The sequence below is a fragment of the Corvus cornix genome, chromosome 1A (assembly GCF_000738735.6).
Source record: "Corvus cornix cornix isolate S_Up_H32 chromosome 1A, ASM73873v5, whole genome shotgun sequence".
NCBI classification, from domain to species: Eukaryota; Metazoa; Chordata; class Aves; order Passeriformes; family Corvidae; genus Corvus; species Corvus cornix.
In genome coordinates this window covers 71,522,662-71,543,361 of record NC_047057.1, presented here as the reverse complement: position 1 = coordinate 71,543,361, position 20,700 = coordinate 71,522,662, and the positions used below count along the sequence as shown (strand labels likewise).

Below are 20,700 nucleotides of genomic sequence, written 5' to 3'. Positions count from 1 at the left end.
CATAACGCAAACCTACCTTGTTTTTGTGCTGTCTCACTCCTTTTCTGAGTCTCAGTGAGGAGCATCCAGCCAGTGTGAGTCTTTTTCAAAATTGATTCCTTATCCATATTTGGGAATTGTGCTGGGCACTAGCTGGTACGAGGCACGTTCTTCCCACAGTGCACTTTGGGACTTGTAGTTCCCAAAAAGGAATGTTGTTTTCCAAATTGCAAGCGCCAAGCAACCGAAACAGAAGGCTGAAATGCCTTTACCTCTGCCGTTGCTTGCTTGCTGCTGGGCCTTTCCTTTCACAATGTTTCTGTGCAGTGGTTTCCCCTTAGCCAGCCCGAATCCTTCAGAAACCTCTTCCACATTTAAGGGCAGTGTGCCAATCCCTTGGATGCACCACGGTGTAAAAGCTGCTACTGCAGAGTGCTCCTGCTGCTGCCGTGAGGGGCAGGTACATGGTGCTGCCTCCTGGAAAGAGTTACCTAGAAAAAGAGAGCTATGATCAAGTTTTTAATCATATTCGCCACACTGAAATGGCATAGAAAATCCCCTTTAAAAGATGTGTTTCACCCTTTACCAGGTTTTGTATTAGTCCATTTGACTTTTTAATTAAAAAATTATAATAGGGGGACAGATAAATGTGTCAATTGTTAAAAAAATGTCACAAGATAAATCAATCCTGTCTCTCCTGTAGAGATCCATTTTTGAAGACCGTTTGCACTGACTGCCGTAATTACCTTGTAACCACGACACCCTGTTGTTTTTAAATAACAACTGAAGGAGAATGTGAACCGCTGCCTGCCGGGTACTGCCGGAGACACTGTTACTACGCCCGAACTCCATTGACAGCGTAATGTGCTTAAAACTGAGGGCGCGGGGTGCCTGAGGAGAGGTGCCCGGAGGAAGAGGCGGCCGGCAGCGGAGCGCATCCTTCACCGCGCGGGCGGTGCTTCGGGAGCGGCGGGGAGCGCTCTCCCTTTAGCACCGCGCCGAGCCCCTTCTCCCGGCTCCCGGCCGGGGTGAGGAGAGCCGCCGGCTCGGCTGGGACACACTCGGGGCTGGGCTGACGCCCGGCGGCCGCGGGGAGAACAGCCAGGGCGGGCAGCGCCGGCTCGGCCCCTTTCGCTCGGCAGCCACACGAGGGAGAAGCTGAAGGAAGGGCGTCTGGGCAGGGACGGGCACCGATCGGGGTCCCGGCACAGCCGACACAGCTGCGGTCCCAGAGCTGCGGCCGCAGCCTCTCGGAGCGCCCCCCGAGACCCCGCTTTCCACCGCTAATCCCCGCAGAGTCACAGAGCACAGCAGGGTTAGGTCGGAAGGGACCACAGCGGGTCCTGGGACCACAGTGGGTCCTGGTCCCACCTCCCTGCTCGAGCAGGGTCATTGCAGAGCACACGGCACAGGACTGCATCCAGGCGATCTGGAGTATCTCCATAAAGGGAGACTCCACACCTTCTCTGGGCAATCTGTTTCAGTGCATGGTCACCGCACAGGAAAGAAGTTTTTCCTCCTGTCCGGGTGGAACGTCTCGTGCATCAGTTTCTGCCCGTTGCCTCTTGTCCTATTGCTTGGTACCACCGAGCAGAGCCTGGCTGTATCTTCTTAGCACCTCGCTTTAGGTATTTACACACATTAATGAGGTTCCCTCTCAGCGGTATCTTCTCAAGGCTGAAGTGACCCAGCTCCCTCAGCCTTTCCTCGTAAGAGATGCTCCAGCCCCCAGCCGTCCCCGTTGCCCTCCGCCAGCCCCGGCAGCCGTCTATCCCCCCCGCTGCAGAGACTACACGTCCCGGCGGCCCGCGGGGCCGGGGGATGTTCGCCGGGACAGCCCTTCCGCTGCCGGGAGGCGGCGGGGTCGGGGCTGCATCCCGGCTTTCCGGTGGCTGCCCGAGCGGAGCCGAGCCGGGCCCCGGCGGGGGCGGTGGCGGCGCTGGAGCCGGGGCCAGAGCCGGGGCCGTGCGGGAGCGGGGAGAGCCCTCCCGCCGCCGCCGCCGCCATGCGGGCCGAGCCGCCCGGCTGGGCCCGGGGCCGGCGCAGGCGGCCGCGCTGCTGGAGGAGGCGGCGGACCTGCTGGTGCTGCACCGGGACTTCGCCGCCGCCGTGGAGCGCTGTGAGGCGGGCTGCTACAGCTTGGGACCCGGCCCCGGCCCCGGCCACGAGAGGTGCGAGCGGTGCCGGGAGTGCGGAGGGGACGGGGTGGCGCTGGGAAGCTGCTCGGTGTCGCATCAGCGCGGGGCCGGCTTCGAACTTCAGGCCATGCTTGCCGCTTTTTGGGGTTTCTTTTGGCCCTGTGGATATTAACAGGTTTCATATGAAGGGATCTGTGCGTGTTTGAGGGAAGTGAGGTGTGCCCAGGAGCCTTCCCTTCGTTCTCTCAGAGATACAGTCACAGGGCATATCCTCGGAGGTCGAATTGGCCTTTTTATAGGGGCCAAGTAGAGGGAAAGGAGGGAAAGCAGGTGCGAGAGACCTGTGGAGTACCTGGGCTGCACTGAAGCTCACTGGAAGGGATGTGAGGGGAAATGTGGTTGTAAGAAGCTCTTACTTAGGTGTCTGTTCCTTACCAGTTTTGCAGAAGTGAAATGCTCCCTTTGTGTTGTGGGGATTCAGGCGCTGGCCGAGATGAACCGGTGGAGAGACGTTCTGTCTTGGGTCCTACAGTATTACCATGTCCCTGAACATCTGCCTCCAAAAGTTCTGGAGCTGTGGTGAGTTCCTGTCTGTTGCTGTCAGATGTACACACAGGGCTTGCGTTAGGTTTAACAGCAGGCCAGGCTTGCGTATTATGTGATGTTTTCACTTTGCGTGGGGTAAGTGACATCTGGGACAGGCCTGTACTTGACCTGTGTGTGCTGGAGCCTGTCTGCAAGATTGCTTCATGGTGATCAAGTACAAAACGGGTGATGCTGAGAGAGTAGCACCAATAGCTGCACCTGTTGTCTGCCTCAGAATTCTCTCTGCTTTGATGTAGACCCTCGTTCATACCTTCATGACAGCTGCTTGGGAGCAGTAGCTGTCCGTGATGTCAGCTTTGACAAAGACTTAGGGTTTTCTCACACCTCTCCCTTGTATTTCAGTATCCTGTTGTACAGCAAAGTGAGAGAGCCGCAGGTGATGCTGGAAGTGGGCAGCAGCTGGCTGAGAGACCACGCCAACCAGAGCCTCCCCGAGTTCGGGTCCGTGCTGGAGCTCTACCTGGTGCACGTGCTGCTGCCGCTGGGCCGCTTCGAGGGCGCGGAGGAGCTGGTGCGAGGCTGTGACGTGTTTGACAGCGAGCAGCAGCTGGCCTTCCTCGGCACCATTTGCGACAGCCGCTGCCAGTGGACTCGGCAGGAGGAGACGCGCTCGGCTGCTGAGGAGCAGCAGGACCCAGTGACAGAAACTGTTCTGGGTGGGCTTTCCCTCTGTTGTTTGTGCTCCTTTTTTACAGTTTCAATTCAAGTTGGTCCCTTACTGGCGAAGGGTCGCAAGTATTAACTATGTGTTAAGAACGTTGCCCTGACAAACCGGCTGTGAGGAAGTCCCATTGTGTACCAAGCAGGAAATAGAAGACTTAGTGATACCTTTGCTGAGAATGGCAAAGTATACTTAGTCTCTGCCAGCATCAGGAGATGACAATTAATATCCAGGATCAAAAGCACTGTGGAGGTTTTGGGGGCTTTTTTTAAGGTGAAAAAGGAAAACTAAGACTACCTGGCAATCCTCTAAGGGTATGTTTTATTGGCTCTGAACACAGTTTGCTCCATTTCCATTTACAGTTGAGTCCAAGTCAGCATTTAAAGTTCTGCTTCTCCAGAACTGTAAATCACTTGATGTTTTCTCCCAGGAGAGAAGCTGGCACTACTGTGGTATAAGATCATAATGTATTAAAGTAGATGCCTAAAAAAGAAGTATAATGAATTGTATTACAAAATTGTACCGTTTCTCTGTTCCCTGTTACATAAAAACCCAAACCCAACCCAACTCTCATGCAATCAGACTTCTAGTATCTTAGTTTCTTATTGTCTATATATATATGAGTACTTTTTAAACTTTACTTTGCCCTAACAGCTTTTCTGTTCTTGTTTTCCAGGAGCGCTGTCCCAAAAGCTCCTGACCATGTTGACGTTGCTACGTAGAGCCCTGAGGTCCATGTCAAACCACTTCTATTTACTTCCTTACAAGAAGATGCTCTTGGCCACTTTTTTGCTGTACCTGGTGGTGGTGAGATTAGACCCAGGTACAGGAATAAGATTGCCAATTTCTAAAATTTCATTATGGTTATGGAGAAGAAATGAGTTGCTTTTAATAAATTTGGTCTGTATAAATGTCTCAGGGAAACACAAAAACTGGGTGACTAGAAACTTAGTGTGTCCAGTTGCAGTCCATGTAGAAAGATGAAGCTCCACAAATGCCAGTTTTCTGAAAACTCCTTCCAGCAGACAAGGCACAGACTGTGAGAGGCAGGCAGAGCTGTCCTAGACTCAGCCTTTTCCTCAGTCAGCTGGTGGTGGCACGAGGTGATGTCCCCTGGATGAGTGATTGCCCAAGAGGCTGTGCCATCAGGAAAGTAGAGTTCCCGGGGGCAGCACTGTGCCATGCATTTGATCATCTTGTGCTGGAGTTTCACTGCTGATGGCTGCTGCTGTCCCTGAGGAATGGGCTGGTCTTGTGACACAGAGGTGGCAGCTGGGATGTGATGGGGTTGGATGTTTCCCCTTCTGCTGCGTGACAGGTGCTCCACAGTTATTCTACAAATAATCCATTGGAAAAGAGTGAAGGCAGCTTGCTAGGGAGCAGTACCCAGAGTAAAGATCCAAGAACTGAACTGAAGGAAGGAAGAGAATTAGGTTGTTATTAACTGTAGCTGGGAGTAGTTCTTAATATGTTTAGTGTATGCTAGTTTTACCTTTTATAATGCAAGCTCTTTTGCTTTTTATTCTGCTTTGCAGCTTCTCCCACATCACTGCCATTCATTTACAAACTGGTCCAGCTCTTCCGCCAGGCTTGGGCAGCTGTGCTTTCTCCAATCCATAGGCCTCCAATTCGAGACTAAATGTCTTCCATCACTCAAAGTGTCACCTTGTCTTCGGGATGTTACCAGGCTCTTCAGGGACTGTTGAAATCTGAGATGACCACCTATGGACTCTGGGAATTTCTTCAGACAGGGAATGGTGGTGTACGAATTTTGAAACCACAGCGAGTATTCCTGACATTTTGCTTGGTTCTGTCCAACATTAGGGTAAAGCCACTCCTTCCATATCTACAAGTGAATGAGAATCCTCCTTTTCAAGCACTTTTGCTTTGGATGTGTCTCTTGAGTGGGGGTTGTGTAGCCAGTTATGAACTATGGAAGAAGTTCTCGTCCTTGCAAATGCTGGGCAGTTCTCTGAACAAGTGCAGCAGTGTTCCTGGAGGCATGACTGTAGCAGGCAATAGAGTACCAGTGTTTAGGGGAATATTCTGTTTTGCCTGAAGACATCTGAAAAGCTCAGCTCTTGCAGCATGGGATTTAGGACAAGCACATGGAAGAAAAACACTGGAGAAAGTAAAGCCTATTGCATTTTGAAAGCCATAGTTTCTCTTGTGACTGATGCCTCTTTGTACAGGCACACTGGATTTTAGTCATATTTAAGCTGGAAAGATGAGGTGGGTGGGCCACAGAGATTGTTGTGCTGTATCCACTCTTCTTAAATGCAAATTACAGCACTTTGTGCTTGCCTGATGCACAGTCATTCTTAGCAGCATGTGGTGGTGGTGGTCAGGAAATAGATTTATTTTTTTAAATTATATTCTATGTTATGGTCTAGTTGAACAACTGAAGTTGTTGCTTTGTTTTACTTTCCCTACCTCTTGCTTTGTTTATGTAGATGTCAAAAAGTCTCTCTGTATATCCAGAATTGCTCCTCAAGTCCCCAGTATCCAAAGTCTTGGGTTGGATGGAGTCATTTAGCAATGCTCTGTCATTCAGAACAAAAGTTTATTTTTATAGAAAAGAAGGTCACAAGACCTTCCCCAGATCAGTGGCAAGAAAATTGTACATCTGCAGGTCTGTCACCAGACCAACTCCATTTCTGACCACTTGGGGCAGAAATTGGATGTTTGGGGTAGAACATGAATTTCTTCTCCATCCATTCACCCGTCTATCATCACTTGACAAAAGGTACATTCCAAGGAGGGAGCACTGACCTAACAAAACACTGCTTTCAAACTGTTGTGTGCTGGAGGGGACAGGTTAGAGAGGCTGGGGACAAGCAGCCTGTCATCCCAGCACCGGTGCCAAAAGGGTGTAGGCTCACTGATGTCAGCCCAAACTACAAAATGTTATCAGAGCAGCCTTTTTGGTGGGACCACACCAAACCCATGAAAAGTAACCAGTGTAGACCTCAGTGTGGTGTCTTACAACAGTAGTGCCCTTTGTCTCTAGCAATAACCATACTCTAAGGTAGTGGCTGTTCCTGTTTTCTTCACATAGATGGCCTGTTGGTACCCTCAGACTGTGTGTGATCTGTTGCTTTGCTGCCTACAGAGACACTTTGAAAACAGTCTCACCTTCACTGCTAAGAATAGTTTCATCTTAAATTATCCCAAAAAGAGAAACACTCCAGCATTACTGTCAGACAAACTTGGGCAGGTTATTCATGAGTGCAGTAATGACCTTGCCTAGTTGTCTCAAGAATAAAACCCAAACCAATCCCATATCCCTCCCCAAAGTTTTTGTCTCTGCCAGGACTGTATACCAGGTTAAGTAGCACATAGTGCTTCACCATATAAAAAAGTAATTTCTTACATACTCTGCACACACAGGGAAGAGCAGCCTTTGATATTGCTGAATGGTTCCTGTCATCCAGCTGTAAGTGTAGTTACAACTCTGCGAACAACACTTGATGTGAAATCAGGTAGAATGAAGCACAAGCTCTGTGTGGAGTTGAGCTCCTCCAAGAAATGACCAGGATGAGTCTTCTGCCCCCCTGCTTTGGAAGGCCTCAGGTTAACTCCTTTGTAAGCCAGTTAATAAAATGGGAAACTTCACTCTGAAGTCAGGCCAAATTCTTATCAAAGTGACTGTTAGTAATGAACACTTTTTGCTGTAGTCTTCTGGCATCACTTTTAGTTAGATGGCAGAGATGCTGTTGTGGAGGTTGGTTTGGACCAGTGGCTTCAGCAGGCCACACATAGCTTTTAAAATACTGTTAAATGTTGTTTTAACTTTTAACATTCAACTTTATTTTAAGTGTAGGTTGGTAACCTTGACTTTATTGGAGTACTACTGATTTAGAATTTATATTGGTTTTAATTCATCATGAGAGAACAAGAAGGCAGAAATAAGCTATCAGGGTTTTTTGCAATTAATACTAAAACTGCAGTATCTAACTTTTATAATAAAGTGACTACTGATTTACCTCTTTGTAGAATTGCTTGTTTGTACTGTGATTGAGTATATGAAGAAAATTATATTTAATGTATTGATATACTACAAAGTATATCAAAGTTTTCCAGAATTGTTTCACATTGTTTCATTGTTTCAGCATATTTGAATTAAGTAGAGAATGTCTTCATTCTGTGAATCTGACGAGATCTAATCAAGTGATGACATTGGTAGAGTGTAAATCTGCATTTTGGGATGTCAAAGACCAATACAACCAAGAATAAAGTACCTGGGATTCATTATTATTAGATGAATGTATCTTTATATTAGAACTAACTACAGTTCTGACCTTGCTGTATTAGGGCAGAGAACTCTACAAATAAAAAGTAAAAATACATAGCACAGACCTTGCTGTATTAGGGGAGAGAACTCTACAAATAAAAAGTAAAAATACATAGCACAGTTCTCTGTTTCAGGGATAATGCCCGAAAACCAGTATTTTATCAACATAGCAGTGTTATTTATAAAGGCACTTAATTACTAGCCTTGGGAATGTCAGGAATCCTGAAATGAGATGCTGCTGGTTCTCTCAGCAGGTGGCGACAGACTAACAGGAAACAGTTAAACAGGGAGCACAAGGAAAGTGTTTAAACCTTCATTCACTTACTGAGGAAGGTATTACAATGTGTGGGAAATGCAGAGACTTGCACTTCCCAAATTAAAAGGAAAAGAGGATTTTGTGTGACCACCAAAGAGCTTACTAAGAGTGCACTGTTTTGTGAGATGGCACATTACTGTTCTAAAATGATCCACGACTGACACTTTTGGTGAGTCACTTAGGTAACCAGCCTGGAGGGAGGAGGGGGTGATGTACATCCAGTAGAGGAGAAAAAGCAGTTGACTGTCCTTCATTTGCCTCTTGATGTGTTTCAATCTCCAGCATTTATGCCCAGCATGTCGAGCTGGGGCAAAGAAGGAGAAAGGGGAAGACATTCAGAGTGATGGTGTTTGTCTTCCCGAGCCAGTGATGGAGCCCTGCTGTCCTGGTTATGGCTGAACACCTGCCTGCCCAGGGGAAGTGGTGAATCAACTCCTTGGTTTGCCTTGCTTGTTTTGCTTTGTGTGTTAAAACTATATCTCAACCTATGGTTCTCTCTTCTGATTCAGTGCTTAGTTGCCAGCTGGGGTTAAACCAGTTCAACAGTACTTCTAGATTATTCAAAAATGCCATTTCCAGAGGTGTGTCTATCTTTAATTAGAGAAAAAGGCTCTAGGTTTTGTATGGCATCTCACCATCTGCCCACAGAGGTTGAATGCCAGCATCCATCAAGATTACTTATTTTCCAAGAATCCAGGTCCAGGCCGTGTCTGCCTCATGTCTCTGTGGACTCCCACTGGCTAGGAGAGAGCGGAGAAAATGCCACAAAGGACTAAGTTGCAAATAATTTAGTAATTCACAGACCTCTTCTAGATTTTGTAGCTGCTAGATCAGACACGTTGACTCAAAGTGTGCCTAAGAGGTTTCGGGTGGTGGCCTGCTCAAAGTATTTACTGTGAGACTTTTTCTTGATTCTCTGAAGCTGTGAGCATTAACATTTCAGATTGTCCAGAGCACCAGAGCTTGTCTGGAATGTTACCACTTCCAGTGGAAGAAGAACACTAGAGCAACCTGTTCCTTAGTCTCAAAGCAAAAATCTGATGGTTTTGTGGAGAACTCAGATTCAGCTTAAGCAAAGCAGCAGATGGAAATTATAATGGAAGTTCTTTGTAAAAAAATAATTATGGCTCCAGAAAGTTCTGTAGCTTTTCCCAGCCAAAATCAAAGAGTAATGATTTGCAGGTTTATGTAAAGAACAGCAAAATTAAGACTATACCAAAGTTGAGTTTATAAAAACTAGTATGAACTACTTCTTACTGTTAAAATGTAGGTGTTAAAGAAGATACTTATATGCTGGTTGCCAAGAGTGGCAGAACAATCTGTTAATATCATCATGTCAAAGTAGACTAACCTACATTTTAGGAATTGTCTATTTAAATGTCACTCATTAAACATCATCATAAACAGTACATTTATAAAGTCTGGGGAAACATAACACTCAGATTCAAGCAATTAAGTGTGCCTTCCTCTTTGTTACCTAGGGGTTGCAGACACGAGGATTTCTGTACTGAGAGAAGCTGCTGCTTTCCAGTGCTGAACTAGGGCAGAAGGAGCAAAGTGGTGGAGGCAACTGCACTAATCTGGCGTCAGAATGTTGGGGTGATGCCTCCAGCTCTGTCCTGCAATAAACACTGCAATAGGAATCAGATTTCTTTCTGTGTTTGGACAGAGAAGGCTGTACTGAAAGCTGTCCCATACTGCTGACAGCCTGGATAACTACACATGGAAAGAGAAGAAATAGAAGTAAATTGAAATGTTAATAGAGAAGCCAGGAGATCATTTAAAAGTGACGGTAGAGCAAGCTTAAGGATGGTAATATATATGTTTAGTTTCCAGATCTCTATTTTTGTTTTTCTTCTATCCTTCTCCTTTCCATTTGTTTGCTCTCTTATGCCTTCTGTACTGGAATTCAGGAGCGATTTTCATCTACAGAAGTGCATATTGGCAGAGCAGGGAACTGGGATGGTGTGTGTCTTGCAGGTGACGTAAAATCCTGAGGTGTTAGAAAGCACAGCGTACGATGTGTTACATGGCTGCGCTCCAAGTCAATAAGCGTGCCAACCCTGGCTGCACTGAGTTTGAAAGCTGGGGTGTGTGTGAGCCCTGCCTGTGGGGGAGGATTTGCACAGGAGGGTGCTGGAGGGCAGGAGGCAGCGGGCTGACCTCTCCCCTCCGCGCTGTGACACTGAAGCGCAGCAGCAGGTGCCGCGTGCCGGGCCCAGGGTGCCTCCCGCCCTGCAGCCCAGAGCCAGGCTCCGGCACAGACCTGCCACCAGTGATCCCAAAGGGAAGCAAACACCTCTGGAGACACCATGGTAAGGGGGATGTGGGAACCCCGGCCACACAGGGATGGGGAGGGCTGTGGGGGAGGGAAGGCAGGGGGATCTGCTGTTGTTATTGGTAGGTTTTGCCGCAGAACCCTGATCTCACACACCATTTACCACGTAAGAAGATGGCAGAGGAGCGCAGAAAATCTTCCTGAAGCATTACAGCATTAAGTTTTCTTCAGAGAGTCCCTAAATAGTGGAATTATAAGACAAACTTAATGTCTTAATGTGGAGTCTTAGCTGTTTGGTATTTTCTGTTGTGACCACATTTTCTCAATACCAGTTCATTTGCATGAGAGATAATTCTTTTTAGAAATAAACCAAAAAAAGTTATTTACCTTTGTGTCTGTTTTAAATTAATTTAGCCCCAAGGGCTATACTGTCCATAGCTATACAGGGTAAGCAGGTGTGTTTCTGGAGTCCATGAATCCTTTTATGTATGTATGCGTTTAAGCAAGTGAAAAAATGCCCTTTGTTTTTAAGTGTTGGGGGTTTGTTATAAATTTGTAGAAATCGCTCAAAACCTCTTAGAATGTGAAAAAATCTATTTCACCTTGTACTCCAATATATCTCTAGCACTGAGTCTAATTTTGGTGCAGAGGAAGAACTGTGTTACTTTCTGCCAGCTCACCTCGCAGGCAAGATACTTCCACAGGCTTCCCAGACCTGGGGAAGTGAGCGTGTTTGTGGAACAGCTGGAAGACTAAAGTCTGCCTTTGTGCAGTAAATACTGGAGCCAGGTATTAGTTGGTTTTTTTAAGATTTGAAGCTGTCCCAGGTTTAGTTTCACAAAGGATCTGGTCCTTTCTACTGTTTCTTTGTTAGTCCTGTCCTGGTACATTGGTGGTAGGATGTGAAACATGAGTTTGGGTAAGGCTCCACATTAAAATATCATGTAAAGATCAGTTTACTGCTACGCTGAAGAAGGCCCACTCTCTTCCCTACTAAAAGTCTGGCATCTATTTTATTGCTGTTTACTATGCAAAATCAGAAACCTCTTTTTCACGGTCTTCTCTCTTCAGCAGAATATTTCCAAATTACTGCTGGGGTAGGAGAAGATGAAACGGCTCAAAAAGCGGGGTTGAGATACAGTTTCAAATGAGCGCAGCTGAAAACTCAGTCTAAAACCTCTTCAGCTATAGTCCTGTATGAAACTTTACAATATTAACTTCCTAAGGCAGCATTCACTTGTTCTGTCTGTGAAAAAAACACACCTAATTCCTCTACAGATCTGAAGAACTGAGCAAAGCAGCTCTTTAGGTGTAAAGTATTGCTTAACTTGTAATTGTAGTTTTGCTTTAAAAGATACTCTTTTTAAAAGCCAGCTGGCCTCATTGCTGTGTTTGAAAAGAATAAAACCTCTTCTTTTTCTTGCTGCCAGCCTCACAGATTCACACTGGGATTTCAAAGAAAAGGCAGGAGCCTGCTCTGTGGAAAGCCAGCATTAATTGAATTCTCTAAGCCCAAAGATGCCTTCAGGGTCTCCTGAGTAGTCCTCCAGATTGCAACACGCTGACTTATGAAGCCCCATTGTCACTCAAATAACTCAGAGACTTTTGCACAACTCAGTTGAGAAAAACAGGGTTGTGCAAGTACACTTGAGAGCACATGCAATTGCAGAGTCAGCACCTTAGAAATGAGTAGTCAACAGAAATAATTTATTTCATTGAATGAAAGATTTAAATTGAGCTTTCATGTTCATTTGAACTTCTGGGGATGACTAGCTGGGGCAGTGATGACTTCTGAGCTTCTAGCTGCTTCTGAAAAAAATGTCTTCAGTTATGTTTCTTAAACACAAATATATGTCAATTTCTGAAAAAAACACTGCTCCAGAGATGCTGCTGCTCACATATTGTGACTGAAAATTTAGTTTTTGGGGAGGATACATTTCATTCTCAGGTCACAGAATGATTTTGCCGGGTTAGTAGTTACAGAATGTAATTTAAAAAAAAAATTAACTGGTCAAATCTGATACTGACTTTGGTTATCTCTAAATGCAGTATAACAAAACTAAAATGAGTGAGGACCATCCTCTTGCCCTTCAAGCCAGGCCTGCTTCATAGCTGGGCATCTCAATCCTCCTTCCCTCTCCAAAGCCTGGCAGCGGTCAGTGAGCTGCTCACTGGAAACCATCCTTGACAATAAATTGTTTTCTGCATGGTGCCTAAGCATTGTCTGGAAAAACATTAACTGGCCTAAGCCAAAACTGTGCCAGAGACTGTGCTAATTATCAATCAGCACAGGAGATCACAGGCCAGTGTTCAGTACTATGACCTGAATTTTTCTTACTCCCTGGTATGGACAGGGTCCTGGGCATCACAAAAAGCTTGGGCAGCTTTAATAGCTCCAAAGCAGAAGCCAAATATGAAAAACTCCTCATGCTTGAAACCACTCTCTCCTCAAAAAAATGCCTTTCCCTACACCCAGTGTTGCAACTGCTGGGACTAACCCAGAAGTATTTGCTTTATAATTCTGTTTGTGAACTTATGAAATCCAGCACCAGGGCCTTCATTTTCCAGTACTTTTAAGTGTATAGGATTCTGGAGCAGTTGACACCTTCCTGCTTTAGCCTGGTGTTACATAGTTGTCTCTTCCTGGCTGCCACAGAAAGAATGCTCAAAATCGTGCAAATGAACACACTATACTGCAGTGGCACTGCCTGATAAGCAATGGACCCGTGATGTAAAATTAATGGAGCTGGAAGGAACATTTGTTTCGACCAAGAAAGTCTGAAACAATTTCCTTAGGTGAATATTGCCGAAAGTAGCTCTTCCAAGTTTCCACACTAGCCTGCTATCAGAGGGTAGAAGGATCAAAAGACATCACCTGCCTTGGGTTACATAAGGGTGAGGGATGCCACGTGGCTGTGTCAGGTTCCAGCCAGGAGTAAAAATAAACTAAACTGGGATGTGCTCCTCAGCAGGGCCAATCCAGGAGGAAAGGTGGGGTTCGTGTAACTGAAATTAATTTTTCCTGACTGTTTTCAAATACTTCTATAGCACAGCACACAGATCTTGATTTTTAAAAGAACTGTCCCTGTATCTGGCATGTGCAGTCTCATTGTAGTCGTGGGGCTGAACAACCAAATGAACAGCTGACAGTGACAGTTCACTGATTTTTTGGAAAAGCAATACACTGGGAAAATGTGACCACCAGGAATAAGGAGGACTAAGGCACGCTGTTTTTTCTGACCCCACCTCTCCTCTCTCCCCTTAGCGTGAGTGCATCTCTGTTCACGTTGGCCAGGCTGGAGTGCAGATAGGAAATGCATGCTGGGAACTCTTCTGCCTGGAGCACGGCATTCAGCCAGACGGCACCTTCAAGGACCTGCAAGATAAACTCAGCTGTGATGACTCTTTTACCACATTTTTCAACGAAACAGCCACTGGGAAGCACGTGCCACGGGCTGTAATGGTGGACTTGGAACCAACTGTAGTAGGTCAGTATAGAAATATTCCTGCAAAAGGGAGATGAGATTGCTTTTCCTCACATCACCATGGTGTGCCACCAGTCTCTGCTGGCACAAAGCAGCTCTTTGTGCCTTGGGCTACCACTAGGTAGCATGAAATTAATTTTCTTGTGACACAGAATGCCAGATTCTGTCACAAGTGTTACAAACATAGGAACAGGAGGATCCCCAGCAGTTTAATAGCTGGTACAAGAGGTGTGTACAACTTCTCTTTGCACCAACATTTAACTTCTGGGTTTGTCATGACATTTTTGCCATTCAAATTCTGCTCTTCTTCAGTTTGGATTCAAAGTGGGAGCCTGACAGTTTCTCTCCAATAATAGAAGAATGTCTAAAAATTGGGACACCTGAATTTCTTCACACTTTTTTTCTGGGGACTTGTGGATGCAGGCTGTACTTGTCACTGACAAGTTCATGAGAAGATAAGTGGCTGGATTGAAGATGCACCATAAATCAATCAAATGCAACAATGAAAAAATGCTCTGGAGACATTTCCCTCCTCCATCACCATCTGTTCTTTGGCATCATGACCTCCTGTGACTGACAGCGTGTATTGATGCCAACAGCAACAACCAGAATTCGTTGGCACTGGAGCATATTCTTACAATTTCTCTTTCTCCTTCAGATGAAGTACGGGCTGGCACCTTCAGGGAACTTTTTCATCCAGAACAGCTGATCACTGGAAAGGAAGATGCAGCCAATAACTATGCCCGTGGCCACTACACCATTGGCAAGGAGAGCATTGATATGGTGCTGGATCGTGTCCGTAAGCTGGTAAGTCCCAATAGCTTTGAAACAGCAGTTTGGACTCTGCAGAAGAAAGAAGGGCAGAACTAACAGCTTGTTAGCTGCAAATGAGACCAATGGCTGAGAAAAGACATTGCAAGTCATACAGACTATGTCTTGGACATGGTCCAGAAGAGAGAAGCCCAGTAGTTGACTTCCCAGCTGTATGCCTCCAGGTTTTGAATATGTAAATAAAGTGATTTTGAATATGTAATTGTTAATTATTAGCACAGCCCTACAGCACCAATACTGATAATGAAGGGTGAATTATGCAGTTGTACGTTGCTGGTTTCAACTAGAATAACAGAGCAGTGTGAAGTTCAGAGAGATGCCTGGACAGGTAAGGCTCTCTGTGTCATGAGTTGAGACAGTGAGGAAAGCAAAGGTTGGAATTATCACCAGCCGTTTCCCAGGAAAACTTGACATGAAATCTGTGCTATATATTGCCCATGACTGCTCACTCCTTCAGCTCAGGATAAACTCACATAGTAAAGTCTTTTCCACCTTTTTCAGCCCCTGCTGTTTCTCTTTTGCCTTCTAGACTGATGCCTGTTCTGGGCTGCAAGGATTCCTGATCTTCCACAGCTTTGGTGGCGGTACCGGCTCTGGTTTTACCTCCTTGCTGATGGAACGCCTCTCTGTGGATTATGGAAAGAAGTCCAAACTGGAGTTTGCCATCTACCCAGCCCCTCAGGTCTCCACCGCTGTGGTGGAACCCTACAATTCCATCCTGACCACGCACACCACGCTGGAGCACTCGGACTGTGCCTTCATGGTGGATAACGAGGCCATCTACGACATCTGCCGCCGCAACCTGGACATCGAGCGCCCCACCTACACCAACCTCAACCGCCTGATCAGCCAGATTGTGTCCTCCATCACGGCCTCGCTGCGCTTCGACGGCGCCCTCAACGTGGACCTGACAGAGTTCCAGACCAACCTGGTGCCCTACCCGCGCATCCACTTCCCCTTGGTGACCTACGCCCCCATCATCTCCTCCGACAGAGCACACCACGAGCAGCTCTCGGTGGCCGAGATCACCAACGCCTGCTTCGAGCCCAACAACCAGATGGTGAAGTGTGACCCGAGGCACGGCAAGTACATGGCCTGCTGCATGCTCTACCGGGGCGACGTTGTCCCCAAGGACGTCAACGTAGCCATTGCTGCCATCAAGACCAAGAGAACCATCCAGTTTGTCGACTGGTGTCCAACAGGCTTCAAGGTGAGTAGGGCTGCCATGAGCTTCTCTTCAGTGTTCAAAGGGCACGTTCAGCCTAGTAGAAAACCTGTATTTAACACCTTCAGTCTTCTGTATTTCCCACTGAGCATGGAGAAATATAGGTATTTCCCAATGAAAGTAAGAAGGGTGCATTTATATAAAATGTGCCTTTTCTCCTTTGGACATCCCACTGACACATATTTATATTTCCACATATTTAAATAAGTGGAAATTCGAAGTGTATATGGGTTAAAATTTGAAGAAGTTTTAATTTCAGCTGACCTTTGGAACAGCCAATGAGCATTGCCTCTGAAGCACAATCTAAACTTAAGGAAATACCAAAACTGATAAAATTAATAAAGGAAATGCTGGTATTAGGGAGTCTCTTCGTTAACCTAGAAATGTTATATAGCCTCTTCCCACTGGCTACACAGCCATGCTGGGAAACATTTTCAACAATAATACAGACATTAACAGGGGGAAAATATTTGTTATACAAACGGCCCTTTCAACAACAAAAACTCTCAGGTGGGAACCAACTTTTTATAATAGTTTCTACAGAGTACCTTGGCGAAACTCTACTTTCAGTATTGAGTAGCTGTTAAGAAGGTACAAACTTGTCAGTGTACATTAAACAGAAGAATAGTATAGATATTCAAATGAGTGGGTGCCATACCCTTCGACATCTGTAATGGCATTTGCCATCTGGCACCACTCTACCCCAGAATCTGTAACTTTACTCACATTTCTTCAGCTCTTTGACTGCCTCCTGCTCCAGCTTTTTTGCAACCTTCTCTCACATTCCTGTTTCCAGGTTGGGATCAACTACCAGCCTCCTACAGTTGTTCCTGGTGGAGACCTAGCCCAAGTTCAGCGGGCAGTGTGCATGCTGAGCAACACCACAGCCATTGCCGAGGCTTGGGCAAGGCTCGACCACAAGTTTGACCTGATGTACGCCAAGAGAGCTTTTGTGCATTGGTATGTGGGTGAAGGCATGGAGGAGGGAGAGTTTGCAGAGGCCCGAGAGGACCTGGCTGCCCTGGAAAAGGACTATGAAGAAGTGGGAACTGACTCATTTGAAGAAGAAAATGATGGGGAGTAATTTTAAAATACACTCTGTTCCTAGTGAGCACAGAATTGTCTCTGTGTCACTGTATTGCACGTATCCACAATTAGCTCAGCTTTTCTGTGCGTTGTGAACATAAATTCAGGAGAGGTCATACAGCGACAATTTTTATTCTATAAGTAACAGGCAAATTATCCTATAAAATATAATCTGTAAGCTGTAGTAATGTCCCACCACTCCCAGCAATGTAAAAAGACTTGCTCTCCCTTGCACACTTAATGTGAGCCTGTTTAAGCTCTAAGGTACACGACAGACTCACTACATTCCAGGCAGGTCATCCCAAAAAGCTGCAGAGCCCTGCTTCCTGCTCCTGCATAGTAGCAACAGAGCCAACAGGGACACCACAGACACCTGCCAAAGCCGGGATTCCACGCATCCCCAGTCAGCCACCGTGACACTCTCCGGGATATTTGAAAAGTCATGGCAATCAGGTGAAGTCCCAGGGGACTGGAAAAAGGGAAACATTGTCCCCATTGTTGAAAAGGGTAGAAAGGAGGGCCTTGGTGACTACCAGCCTGTTGGCCTCTTCCCTGTGCCTAGGAAGATCATGGCAGAAGTCCTCCTAGAAGCTATGCTAAGGCACATGGGGGGCAGACTTAATTGGATGCTCATGCATAAATTAATTGAGCGCTTATGGATGAAATACTTAGGTGCTCATGCATAAATTAATTGGGAATTTATTAACACCTTTGTGCAACAAATGAGATACTGTCTTGCTTTTTGATTAGGTTCTCCTACATGCATTTGTGATCCTCCTTGCTCATTTCAGGATCTGGATTTTTTTATGTTGCTAATAAAGAATTCCTTTCAAGAAGGACCTGCCTATAAAAAGTAAGACAATTCTTAGAAATAGCCAAGCTGCCTTTCTTTCAAGACTGTGAACTTTCGGACCTGAAAACCTCCTTTCCAGGCCTGATTCTGCTAGATTTTCTCTCAAAAAGTAAGACAATATCTCTCCTTTGTTGCACGGTAGTGTTCATAAATTCCCACTTAATTAATGCATGAGTGTTAATTACCTCACATTTCCCGCCCTTTCCCCCTTACATTTCTCATCCTTTTTCCACCCCATGTTTCCTGCCCTTTTTTATCTCCTTTACCTCACATTTCCCACCATTTTCCACTTCACACTTCCCGCCATTTTTTGTCTCTCTTTTTCTGCCCTTTCCCCCTCTATTTAAATACTTCAAATGTTGGAGAAAGAGAGATTTTCCCTCAATTTAAATCCTTTAAAACAAAGAAAAACAGAAATTTCCTTGCAATTTAAAACCTTAAGATGAAGACAATAGGGGATTTTCCCTCAACTCAAACCCATAAAATGGCATCATAAAGGTTTTCCCCTTCCATTTAAACCAGAAAACAACAATTCCCCATCCACTGATAACCTTAAATCATGGAAAAGGTTGGTTTTCCTTTAATTGAACCCTTAAAATCACAGGTGAAGGGGGATCCCCTCCAATTTAAACACAGACAATAATGAAAAAGGAGGTTTTCCCCTCAATTTAAACTCCTTTTCCATCAAACCCCTCATTTTTTCTGGGGAGGGGATGCACTAGGGAGAGACTGGGGGCACTGGGATGGGACTGGGAAGATGAAATCAAAGAGAGAAAGAAAAAGGATCCTCCCTGCCCCCCACGGCTGCCCCACCTGCTCAGGTGAGCTGCTCCCCTCTCCTGCACCGCCCTGTGGGACAGGGCTTGTCCCTCTGCACGTCCTGAGCAATGCTCCAGGAGCACCCAGGTGTTCCCCCGTCCTGCAGGATGCTCCCACTGCTGTCCTGTGAGAGATCCCCGGAGATTGCCCACTCCAGAGGCTCCAGAAACCCCTGAAAGCAGCCCTCAGCAGGGCCTGCCCCTCCTCATCCTCACTGACCACACCCGGGGCTGGATCATCCCTCCTCATCCTCACTGACCACACCTGGGGCTGCCCCACCCCTCCTCACCCTCACTGACCACACCTGGGGCTGGATCATCCCTCCTCATCCTCACTGACCACACCCGGGGCTGTCCCACCCCTCCTCATCCTCACTGACCACACCTGGGGCTGCCTCGGACACTGATTTCCACAGGAATTTCACTAAATCCCACACTCAGACTCACTCAATAAGCTGAGCAAACCTTGCTGCTGTTCGTATTAAATCTGAAGCCGACTAACATGAAGAAAAATAGACTCGATCGGGATTACAGTGGGCACCGCTGCGAAGTGCGCCGGATCGGGCCTGGGCTACGGCAGAGGGGAAAACCCGGACTGGATTTTTCCGGGATATGGAATGGGGAAAAACCCGGACTGGATTTTTCCGGGATACGGAATGGGGGAAAACCCGGACTGGATTTTTCCGGGATACGAAATGGGGAAAACCCCAGACCAGATCAGGCAGAACACAGACTGGGGCAAAACACAGGCTGGATTTTTCGATTTTTCTAGGATACAGAATGGGGGAAAACCAATGTTTTGTACAGAGGTGTTTACAGCAGAGTCTACATTCCTGTTCCTAAACCAAGAAAACCAAATTGCTCCAACAGTGCGCGCTGTGAATCGCCGCTCTGCTGGCGATAAACATCTCAAACACTCGGCCATCGCAGGCACCGCCCAGGTGCTGTAAGAGACCGGACTGGCGGTGCTCAGGGCTCGAGCAATCGCTGGGTGCAGGGAGGGGCTTCCCAGGTGCAGAAGGACGTGCCCACCTGAGGCTACAAACTGGGTTTCCAGATAAAGGAAGCAGCTGATAAGAAGCAAATCCTTCGGGGTGGGGTAAGTCCTTGTCATGCCTCCCTTACGCAGTGACCCAGTTGTGAAAACTCCTCTCCGAAGTACTGCAACATTCACACCTCATTCACGGCTGATGGGCCGTAACACAGGGGTGTGGATTCCTTAACTTCCCGAAGGCTGGCTTAGATCTCATCCTGACCACCAACACTACGATTTACGTCATTTGCAAGGACACTCAGTAACCAGGAGCCCGGCTCTTGAAGCAGTCAATGCACTTTTTGGAGCTCTCTGGACACCAGAAGTGCCGTGGCAATTGTCAGGGGCTAGCAGCTTTTGTCAAAGGGACACTACACCGTGAGCTCGGCAGGCAGTGCGTTTGGGCACCCAAACACTGCGCCTTTCACTTTTAGCCATCCCTTCACCTGAGCCCATTTTCTGGGCTCACACTTCTGCCTGCTGCCTGCCTTGGAAGTGGCGTGTCGCGACTGAGTTCCGCAGGCAAAGCTTAAAATACCCTTAACACTCCTCCTGAGCGCCCCAGGCTCTCACAGGGGTCATTACCAAAAGCTGTTTCAGCTGCACGCTGCTTCACTAACTTCCACCTGGCAGATCTAGTTCCTATCTAACCTTCAGTGTCCTTTTACACTTTGTTTCATTGTCTCTCGGCAATTTATGGCTTAGCTGTTCATCTCTCTCCCTTCTATCAGGCAGTGGCCATACAAGCCAGCAATAGGAAGGGACCATCACTAAATTTAAACTATTGCTGAGAGCCTCTGCCTCAGTCACAGCCAAGACGCTGAGTCATCTGTGCCCTTCTGCTCACAAGTCCCTACAGATGTCCACACCGCTCCCTGTGACGATTCAGGGCAGTTTCCACTGTCCCGGCTGAAGACCTCGGACTGCTGAGAACTGACGAGTTGTGCTGCCTGTGACAGACAGAGCCAGGCAGTGCGAGCACGTTCCCCACTACCTGCCCAGAGGGTGTGCAACTGGGACCTCTCCCCAGGGAAAGCTCTGATGAGCTCCAGCCAGCCCCTCTGAAAGCCTCCTGTGTGCTGTCTCCTTCCCACGGC

The 20,700-nt window shown here is 46.8% G+C and overlaps 2 protein-coding genes and 1 long non-coding RNA gene across 3 annotated transcripts; 2 read left to right on the top strand and 1 right to left on the bottom strand.

The window, feature by feature from the left end:
• The first annotated feature begins 1,960 nt into the window (after positions 1 to 1,960).
• On the top strand, positions 1,961 to 7,635 carry PEX26 (peroxisomal biogenesis factor 26). Its single transcript, XM_039571109.1, is given in 6 exon segments — positions 1,961 to 2,006; positions 2,009 to 2,150; positions 2,556 to 2,696; positions 3,066 to 3,379; positions 4,061 to 4,207; positions 4,920 to 7,635. Coding segments are annotated over 6 exon segments (870 nt in total). The 5' UTR covers positions 1,961 to 1,984; the 3' UTR covers positions 5,024 to 7,635.
• On the bottom strand, positions 3,687 to 19,465 carry LOC109145251. Its single transcript, XR_005604494.1, has 4 exons — positions 19,018 to 19,465; positions 13,519 to 13,648; positions 8,630 to 12,081; positions 3,687 to 3,867 (listed from the first exon to the last, which is right to left on the bottom strand). It is a non-coding gene; the product is annotated as an uncharacterized LOC109145251 (long non-coding RNA).
• On the top strand, positions 10,258 to 16,926 carry TUBA8 (tubulin alpha 8). Its single transcript, XM_010404155.4, has 5 exons — positions 10,258 to 10,309; positions 13,538 to 13,760; positions 14,416 to 14,564; positions 15,118 to 15,798; positions 16,610 to 16,926. Exons 1-5 carry the CDS (start codon positions 10,307 to 10,309, stop codon positions 16,895 to 16,897), a joined length of 1,344 nt encoding a protein of 447 aa, XP_010402457.2. The 5' UTR covers positions 10,258 to 10,306; the 3' UTR covers positions 16,898 to 16,926.
• Positions 19,466 to 20,700: the final 1,235 nt, after the last annotated feature.